A 10349-nucleotide genomic window follows, 5' to 3' on the forward strand; every position below is an offset into this window, starting at 1 on the left:
CCGGATCACGGCGGTCCGGGTCCGGGAGTCCGCGTCCACGCCGAAGCGCGCAAACTAACTTCACCGAGTTTCCGGGACCCACCGCGGCCAGAGGCGCGCACTTCTGCCCGGAGGAAGGACGCACGCCTGGGACCCGACACACGGAGGACCGGAGGACCGGAGGACCGCGGCGCACCATGCCGGTCCGACAGAAAGGTACCGGAAACGATCTTTGAGTTCACTTTTGTGCACCGAGAAGATTCAGATAAAACACAACCTCCGGGAACCCGGAACCGGGAGAAACGCGTTCTGCTCTCCTGCTGCACCTTCTCCTCCACCTTCTCCTCCACGCTGGCGTTGATGTTTGGTTCAGACTGCTGCTTGTGTGTCTGATGTTTGGGTGGAGGACCTGAGGTCCAGGAGAAGAGAAGAGGTGGAGACCCACCTGGATCCTGGTCTGGAGAATTAAACCCTTCAAATAAAGCTGCTGATCCAAACCCTGGTGGACCCAACAGAACATCTGAAGGGCTGAAGGGCACTTTTCATATTTCCAGGACCTGGTCCGCCTGTGTGTTTGTGTGTGTGTGTGTGTGTGGACATGTTCCTCTTTCTGTGACGGGCAAACATCAGGTTTGATAAGGTGGGAGGAGTTCCAGAGCGACCTTTGACCTTTCGCTGCTTTTATTGAGGAGATGACGTGTCAGCATTCATCACCTGTTGATGGTCCTCCGTTCACACGGAGCCGGTCCCGAATCTTTGAATGATCTACTGTGTCCAGATGCCCGGCGGGCCCTGGAGCTCCTGCAGCAGTACCGGGCCAAGCTGGACCAGAGGCAGCAGAACCCAGCGGAGGAGGACCAGCAGCTGCAGCAGTCTCTGGACCGGGTCATCAGCATCTTCCAGAGCCAGCTCTTCAGTGCCCTGCTGGGTGAGAACCACACCCTCCACCTTCTCCACCTTCTCTTCTTCTTCTTCTTGCACCGCAGAATGAAACGTCAAGAATCAGTTATTAATTCAGATAAAGATTTACAGGACTTTATCTGTGATGCTAGTCACACACACACACACACACAAACGTGTGTGTTGACCTTTGTGTTTTGTTTGGGTTCCTTAATCAGCCAGAGATATTGGAGCAGATCCATAACTTGAAGGAGCTGTGTGTTTGTGTATATATGTGTGTGTGTGTATATATATTTACACTATATGGCCAAAAGTATTGTCTCATCCATCCAAATCACTGGAATCAGGTGTTCCAATCCCTTCAAATCGAACGCCTCGGCACGCAGACTGTTTTTACAAACATTTGTGACAGAATGGGTCGCTCTCGGGAGCTCAATGAATTCCGGCGTGGAGCTGCGATAGGAGACCACCTGTGCGACAAATACAATCCCAAATAATCCAAAGTCAACCGTCAGATGGGTTAGAAGAACATGGAAGCGCTCGGGAACGACAGCAACCATGTAGTGTTAGGCTACATAAAGTGACGGATTGGGGTCGGCAAAGGGCCAAGGGGTCGCCAACTTTCTGTAGAGTCAATGGCTACAGACCTCCAAACTTCATGTAGCCTACAGATGAGATGAAGAACTTTGAGGAGAGACCTTCGTAGAATGGCTTTCCATGGCCGAGCGGCTGCATATACGTGTGAAGCAGTCGGGATGAGGAGCAGGGCCTCCAAATCCAAGACCACGGCGCTCAAGCGGAAATGGGTGGAGTGGCCACTCCGGGTTTGGGAAGAGGTTAGGGTTAAAGGGTTAAAGGAGTTCCTGCCCCAAGTGGAGGAGTTGAAGTATCTCACGGTCTTACGCACGAGAGAAGGAAGGATGAAGCAGGAGATGGACAGGTGGATGGGTGCGACGTGGACTCTGACGCAGAAGAAGGAACTGAGCTCTCAATTTACAAGTGGATCTACCTTCCCACCCTCACCTATGGGCCCCAGTTGTGGGTAGTGACCCAAAGAACCAGATTGCAAATACAAGTGTCCGAAATGAGTTTTCTGTATAGGGTGGCCGGACTCTCCCTAAGAGATAGGGTGAGAAGTTCAGTCATCCTGGAGGAGCTCGGACTAGAGCTGCTGTTCCTCAGCATAGATGAGCCAGATGAGGTGGCTCTGGCATCTTGTCAGGATACCTTCTGGACGGGGATGCATTCCAGCCGGGTCCATGTGGGAGGAGACCACGGGGAAGATCCAGGACACGCTGGAGAGACTACGTTTCCGGGCCGGCCTGGAACGCCTCGGGGTCCCCTAGCGGAGCTGGACCATGTGACCAGGGAGGGGGAGGTCTGGGCCGCACTGTTTCGGCTGCTGCCCCCGACACCCGACTCCAGATGAGCAGCAGAAGACGTACCGTAATTTCCGGACTATTGAGCGCACCTCAATATAAGCCGCACCAGCTAGCCGGTCGCTATCTCGGGCTTCCTCCTGCGCACTAAAACCGTCAAAGTCGTCTTCTTCTGTGTCGGAGTTGAACGGACTCAGAATTTCCCGGTCATTTCATCGGTCCGATCTGACGAGGATAAATGTTTTAGCGGTGTGAAGCTTGTTAGCGCCCCCCCCCCCCCCCTCCCCAAAAAAAAGTCCATATATTAGCCGCATCGTTGTTTACGTGAAAAAAGTCGTGGCTTATCATCCGGAAATTACAGTATATATATGTGTTGCATCAGCTGCATGAATGTAAGAAATGCAGATATCTCTGCAACGGTGTGTTCAGTGTCCAGAACCTGCGCTGACATTGAACGCACCACTTCTCCTGGCCCAAACACTTCTCCTTCCATGACTTGGTTAATTGCTGCGTGAAGATAATTGCCGGTTCCTCCTCTTCTTCTCCTCCCGACGCTCGCAGCTCAGGGGCCTGTCATTACGGCCGTCTGGCGAGCAGAAATAACTTTTCAGTCGTTTGAGAAAACATCTGGACTTCAAGGAGCAAAAAAAACAAAAAAAACAAAAACAAACAGGTTTAATGGAAATCGGTGAAGAACTTTCACCGGCTCCACACAGCTCCTGTGAGGATGTGAAGATGTTTCCAGAGATGTTCCCGGTGAAGATGTTCCCTTATATCTCCACTGGCTGGGCCGGTCCTCCCTGACATGTTTCTTGGTTCTTTTTCTCCTCCTCTTGATGGAACTCTATCCAAAGTCCTAGAGGTTCCTGGTTTCATGTCTCAATGAGAAGCTCAAAGGTTCTCCGTCCTTCCTCCTCTTGGCCTTGACCGAAAGCAGACGTGAGACGGATGTCCTGACCTTCGCCTTCTTCTGCTGAGACCTAGGACTTTGTCCGAACTGTGGAGGTCAGTTGTCTCATCTCCCGCCCGGCGTTCTTCCCGCCGTGCTCCTGGAACGCCGGGTCATCGGCCTCCTCCTTCAGCCTCACACCTTCTCAGTCACCAGGTGTGTTTCATGGAAAGTCTGGAGGTCTCAAGCAGCTTCATGAACACCTTCAGGAGGTATCAGACCCAGGGGTCGGCAGACAGACAGGCTGCGAGGACATTGGTGGACCTCTACCGCACAAGAACATCTCTTAGATCAGACACAGAAGATGTTGCCTCAGAAGGCCAAGGAAAACGGTTCGCGTGTGTGTGTCAGAAGATAAACATGCCGCTGCTGCCTGCGGCTTCTTCGTCCTGCCACTAGAGGTCACCGGTGTGCCGGTGAGTCCCACGGAGGTGCTGGCTGAAGATACTGCACTGGAAGTTCTGCAGAACCTGCTGCAGCTGTGGAGTCACAGTCAGTTCCATGAGGCGTGTAAAAAAATAAAACGCTCTTTGATCAGAGCTGAATGTGTTCAGAGCTGCTAGATGTCCCTCAGAGATCTTTAAGGACCTCCGTGACCTGCCATGTTGTCCTCACTGTGAAGGAGCCGGGGCCTCCTGGAGTGTCTGAGCTTCTCAGCGAAGGCGCCTCGGCTGCAGCTTTTGTTTTCTGCTGTTCCTCGCTAGTTCCCGGAGGTGGTTTGAAGGTCAAACCTGAGTGACTGCTCCATGAAGAAGCACCTCATCATCATTTGTTCCTCAAACAACTTCCTAGTTGCCTCCCCTCTGATGAAGATATCTTCTGATCTGAGGTCTTGTTGATGTTGACGGACATCCAGATGTTTGTTCTAAGTCTGGATCGCCATGATTTGTTACCCCGATTCATCTCCACGTTACATAAGCCAGGCTTCGTTTTATATTTCCATCGATCCTTCGAAACATATGCAGCCATACCTTCTTCTAACCCTTTCTTCTCTCCTTCCAGACATCCAGGAGTACTATGAGTTGTCCATCCTTGGAGAGAGCCAGTCTGCTGTGGACCAGGCTGACGGTCCCAAGGAGGAACCCGCCCTTCGCACCCCACCAGAAGGTCCCTCTGCTCCATCGCAGCCCACCTCGGGTCCCCTCGCCCCTCAGCCTCCCGGAGGAACGCCGCAGCCTCCGGCCCCCAGACCCAGGTCCATCAAGGGTCCTGCTCCTGCAATCCCATCAGGAGTAGCGGCAGTGAAGCCATCTCCTCCTGCATCGGAGTCCACCTCCCCTAAGGAAGCCCCGTCCAGAGTCAAGTACCGGGCCCCCCTCCCCCCCGCCCGGCCCACTGCGGCAGAAACATCTCCATCGGGGTCTCCCTCTGTACTGAAACAAAATGGCGTGGAACCTCCTGGTGGGACTTCAGCTCCAAAGACACCTTCTCAGGCGTCTGGACAGATGAAGCTTCCTGCCGCTCATGACTCTCCGGTATCTTCAGAAAGCTCCGCCGCAGCTGCCGGTTCACAACCTAGTCCCGCCCCTGGCGATCCGGTGACCATCTCAGCCCTGGTGTCCAGCACCATCCAGGGCCTGGTGGCCACAGAGGCCGCCTCAAGTCCCGGTAGCCCGGGCCAGAGGGCGTTCACGTTCAGCGGACCTCTGGGTGAGATGAACCAAGAGCCACATCTCAGGTAGGTTGGAAACCATCCTCTACTGATTTTTGTTCGACCGTCACATCCTAACCCTCTTCTCCCTTTCAGCCTAACCAGTCCTGGGCCACCAAAAGTCATCTGCACCGGCCCGAGTCCAGGTCCAGGTCTAGGTCCAGCCACTCCCAGGACTTCCACCGGACCTCAGCCCCCCGTCAAGGTAGGACGTGTGTTATTCTTTGGTTTTTGCTGGAGGAACCTCCAAGAGAACTCCCGTGGGGATGCGCCGTTGCTGACGGCTCTCACTGCTGCAGAAGGTTCGCTTTTCTTATGAGATCGAAAGGCTGAGGATCCACTGAGGGATCAAAACTGGGATCCACTATGGGATCCACTGTGGGATCTTGTATTTGCAAGTGTTATTTGCAGTCCTTATGTCCTCTATTGTAAGTCGCTTTGGATAAAAGCGTCTGCCAAATGTAATGTAATGTAATGTAATCTACGCTGGGATCCACTGTGGGATCCTTAAGGGACGGAGGATTCCTTGGGTAGATCTTTTTTTTTTCGCTGGGCAGAAGATTTTGGAATCAATCTGTGATCAATCGATCATCTGATATTATTTGAAACAATACCAGTGACACCAGCACAGGTGAAGTACTCTCTAACACACACACACATACACACACACACTCACATATATTTTCTGTTCAGGAGGAAATCATTCGGGTTGTAGGTGAAAAACAGTAGTTCCTCCGATCTTCGTTCCTGGAGATCTTGTGGTCTTGAAGATGACTCCATAGTAGTGAAGAACACCACGTCCAGACGTGTGTGATGCCACAGATATCTGACCGTTACCTTCCGACTCTTCATGTCCCCAGAGCTTTTTTAAGTGATTCAAGGCTCCAAAGAGTTTTAATGGACTTTGTAGAAACATGTGAAATTCCTACTTTGCTGTCTGCAGTGCATTTGGATATGTGCTGATAGGAAGACGGGAAACATTATTATAAATATCATGAAAGATAGTGATATGGATATATGCTGTCCTTCCTGCACCTTGCAGTCCTTCCGTGCATCTCATGCACATCTGGTGCGTGTCTGTGTGTGTGTATGTGTGTGTGTGTGTGGGTGTGTGTGTGAGTGAAGTCCCATCTTTGTGTGAAGCTTCAGGGGGCTTTAAGTTCTCCAGAACCCACAGTTAAATTGTAAAGTAGAGCATTCATTGCTGTTCTGCCCCCCGACACACACACACACACACACACACACACACACACACACACACACACACACACACACACACACACACACACACACACACACTCATTCCTGCCAAACAGACTCTGACCTCATAAAACAGCAGAGTGGTGCGTGTGTGTGTGTGTGTTTTCTGCATTTCTCTATGAGTGTATTAGCCTGCCCATCCATGTGTGTGTGTGTGTGTGTGTGTGTGTGTGTGCTGCTCTTTGCTTGCCCTTCTGTGTCTGTGTGTGTGTATGAAGCTCTGCATGCCGTCAGGTCACCATGTGGTGCCCAGCCACCATCAAATGGAGACGAGGGCGTGCGGCGGCCATGTTTCTGAGCAGAGTCCTCCTCTGGACGAGGAGGTGGAGGCAGGTGGAGGACATGAAGAGGACGAGAGAGAGGGAGAGAAGGAGAAGAAGAGGAGAGGGAGAGAAGGAGGAGGAGAGAAAGAGAGAGAAGAAGAAGAGAGAAAGAGAGGAGACTGAAGGGTGTCGCCGACGGCAACAAGCAGCGATTGCCGGAGCGGGAAAGTTACGCCCGGGAGATGTTGAGGTGAAGGTCTGCCGCAGGGACTCCTGAGGATGGACTGCATTTGCATCCTCACGACAAAGGTGAGATGATCCCAGGGTGGAGGAGGTGGAGCTCAAACATCACGCTGCTCTGCAGAAGGTCTTTCCTCGTTCATGTCCACGCATTTCTCTGTGAAAGTTAAAAGAACAAGAGGCGTAGATGTTGAGATCGGCGTCATCGTGATGTTCCTTCACTTGTTCGTCCATGACGGCAGGTTCTCAAAGCGTCCAGTGAAAGTTCAGGATGTGATCGGGTTCTTCTTCTCAGTGACCAATCAAACTCCTCCTGACCGTGAGGAGCAGTGATAAACAGGTCCAGCTGCTAGAGGATGGTGTTTCTACCAGATCTTCCGTGGAGGAACATGCTGGTTTAGGGTAAGGAGAGGCTGCGGTCCCATCCCGGGCCACCTGCTCCTCGGATGTGGATCCGACAGCAGGAAACCGGGTTTAGAAGACCGGCCGTCTGACTGGCTTACCTGATGAAGATCAGGGTTCTTCTCACATCCTCTTCACACAGCCGCACCTCCTGAGATTTGACCCGCGCTGGGATTCGTGTCTTTTTGACAGCTCCTCGGCGGAGAGGCGGAGATGAAGATGCAGAGGTTCCTTTTTGGCAGTGAGGAGGATGGAGAGGATCAGGAAGGAGTCCGTCAGAGGGACAGCACATGGTGGATGTTCTGGATGGAGAAGATCTGGGTAGAAGGATGCTGAGGTTGGAGCTGCCGGGCAGGAGGTCCGGTGGAAGACCAGACAGGAGGTCTATGGATGGATGAGAAGGAGGACAGGAAATGGTTGGATGGAGGCAGATGATTGGCTGAGGGTTGGATGGAGGCAGATGATTGGCTGAGGGTTGGATGGAGGTAGGTGATTGGCTGAGGGTTGGATGGAGGCAGATGATTGGCTGAGGGTTGGATGGAGGCAGATGATTGGCTGTGGACCCTGAAGGGAGCAGGCAAAAGGGGATGAAGACGATCAGTCTTCTCTTTGCATTAGATCCAGGCTGCAGGACACACACACACACACACACACACACACACACACACACACAGGGGATGTAACCTGCGGGTCCAACTCACATTCATCTCCATAATCTAATAAGATAATGGATTATAATCACGGTCCTCCTCAAGTTCTGTGGTCCTTGTCAGCCACTAAAATAATTTTTAGCAGTTTTCCTGAACACCTCGTCGTCTCGTGACCTTTTTGAGTACATAGTTGTCACGAGAGCCTTGAAGTGTAAGCTGGAGGTTTTAGGGAGTCCGAGCCTCCCGGAGGTGTCTGCTGAGGAAGGGGAGTCTTAGGTGAAGATCTGCTGATCACACAATCAAACACCAGGGATCCGAGGAGTTCTTGGACTTCCTGCCTTCACGGTTCTGCTCTTGTGGAGTTTGCGGTGGCTGGTTTGTCTCCAGCCCGCCATCCATACCTCCTGCCTGCCGGGGCATCTTCTTCTGTCCCCCGCCCCCCCCACTCCGCCCCGGTGCAGTTGTGGTCTGGACCTGCTGGGGTTCCTGGCCTCCCGTGCTCTAGGAGAGCAGGAGTCTGCGCTAAGAGGCTTAGCTTAGGCTGCTAATGGTCTTTACGGAGGTGGAGCTATTCCAGGACAGGGAGGCAGCGCACGTCTGCTAGCTCGCGCAGATCCCCCTGCCCCACCAGGACGCGTGGACCTTGCTCCTCGGCTCGACCAGATAACATCCGTCCGTCCCTCCGTCCATCTGTGCGCGGCCCAGCTGGCGTTGTGATGTAACTGCAGGGGGGGAATGAGAGGGGTAGGGGGGGAGGGCAGAGGACTTCCCAAACAGCCGCAGGACCATCGAGCCCACAGCCATGCATCTGCTGGAGGACTAACGTAGGGGGAGACACGCTCCACAGGGTCAGATCCCCCGCCGTGGTGAAGAGCCGGACTCGGTGTAAATGTTCGGATAATCTCTGCCAGCAGAGCTCCATGTGAAGATGGACCCCCAGAACTCCTCCTCCTCACTGAATGTAATGTACCTTCTCTTTACCTTAATGTTCGCACAGAAAGCCCAGTGTGGAGCTGCTCGGGCGACAACACACACACACACACACACACACACACACACACACTCAGACAGATATTAATAATTCGAAACTGTAAAGCTCACAAACCATAAACAGTGGTCCATGTCTAGAGGTCTGGTGTCCAGGCGTGTGTGAGGCATGACAGATTTGATATTTGCCTGTTTGCTTGGGTTATTCAGAGAAGTGTTTCCTCCAAAAGTGCTGCTCAGAGGCAGCAGAGTTGTGAGGTCCTGGATCTCAAACCCTCCTGAGTCCACAGCATTCTCTGAGGGCCGCTGACAAACACCTCCTGGGTGGACCAGGGAGACTGGGCGGACTTAGAGAAGTAAGGAAACTGAACGCAGGCCATGTTTGAGAACTGGTCAACGTCTGGAAGGAGGAGAAGCGGAGAAGAAGGGGAGTTTTTTTTGTTTTCCAAATCTGAAATGCAACTAAAGATTCTCAAGTATCTTCTCAAAAGTGTGCGGAAATCCACATGAAGAGCATGGATCTGTCCGTCCGCTCATCCCCCCATCTATCCATCCCTCCGTCTGTCCTCATGCAACCGTTTCTGGGTTCCTCGTGACGCAAAGTCATTTTAGCATCAGGAGCTTTTGCAGACCAGCTTCTTCTGGTAGAGGACCTGAAGCCTCCCACTGGTCAGAACCAGAAGGTCCTCAGAGGAAATGAGAAGCAGCTTGATGTCACGACGTGCTCTAAACCCGACATCCAAGCATGATCGGACTATCGATCAGCTACAGACACATGGATTCTGACACCTTCAAGTATCTGGACTCAGCAAACATCTGGTGCCGTGTGTCTCTCGTTCTTGTCAGAAGAACCCTTCCGGTTCCATGGGTTCTCCTGGTCTTCTCTCCACGAGGATCCGCTCTTCCTGGATGTCGTCCCTCTTCGGACGGTTTGTTCCCTGATAAGAATGTCAAATCCGTTTGAATGTTCCTCTGGCCCGAACCCTCCGTGGTGACCTCCACGTGTTACTGATCCGTCCGCGAAGCTGCACCTCGGTGAGCGCAGGTTCTCCGAGTCTTCGTCCCGAATCCATTCCGGTTCAGGTTTATAATCAGTGTCGCTTCTTGAGAAGCCGCTCGCCTCCCGTTCTGTTGCTCCTTGTTCCTCATCTCCTACGGCTTCTGCTCTGTGGACGCGATCGGAGAAGGTTCAGGCCGGTCAAAGGAGTCCGCCCCAATTCTTGGACGTCGTTCACCCGCAGCTGTTGGTGGGAACGCTTTCTGGTCAGATGTTCGTGAGCTGAATGTGACATCAGAGTGAACCGTTCTTCATGGAGGAGGTTCTCGCTGCTCCACTTCATCTCCTTTGGATTTCATGTCATTTACAGCTGATATTCAGGACTTTGATTCTCCAGCGGTTCGTCTTAAGTGATGATGGAGGTCCAGCTTACCGGAGACCTTTTCCAAACATGGTTTGAATATATTAGAGGCGCAGAAGACTCAAGTTCTCGGGGTATAAATATCCAGTCATTTTCTCCATTTAAATCCTTCAATACCGGACATGTCTGGAGGTCTAAAAGTGGAAGACCTCCTGCGGGCTGGAGGTGGTGGACTTCCTGCCAGGCCTCCGCCCGTCCACGGCGTCTAATCCCATTATGCTAAAGTCTAATCCGAGCAGTGACAAACGCCAGCCTGCTCTTAGTTTTCAAA

At 52.6% G+C, this 10349-nt stretch overlaps 1 protein-coding gene across 2 annotated transcripts in view; it reads left to right on the forward strand.

The window, feature by feature from the left end:
• LOC147225523 (discs large homolog 1-like protein) overlaps window positions 1–10349 on the forward strand; it is an 84397-nt gene continuing 74048 nt past the window's right edge. The window contains exons 1-4 of one of the 2 annotated variants that reach the window (XM_086161107.1): window positions 1–195; window positions 758–907; window positions 4210–4885; window positions 4955–5063. In XM_086161107.1, the coding sequence (XP_086017233.1) occupies window positions 177–195; window positions 758–907; window positions 4210–4885; window positions 4955–5063 (954 nt within the window). In that variant the 5' untranslated portion in view covers window positions 1–176. Of the gene's footprint in view, window positions 196–757; window positions 908–4209; window positions 4886–4954; window positions 5064–8586; window positions 8635–10349 lie in introns of those variants that run through there. The other variant, XM_086161110.1, reaches the window with a different exon arrangement.

Source organism: Fistularia commersonii, chromosome 16 (genome assembly GCF_037954325.1).
Source record: "Fistularia commersonii isolate RoL2024-O1a breed Wild chromosome 16, RoL_Fcom_v1.0, whole genome shotgun sequence".
NCBI classification, from domain to species: domain Eukaryota; kingdom Metazoa; phylum Chordata; class Actinopteri; order Syngnathiformes; family Fistulariidae; genus Fistularia; species Fistularia commersonii.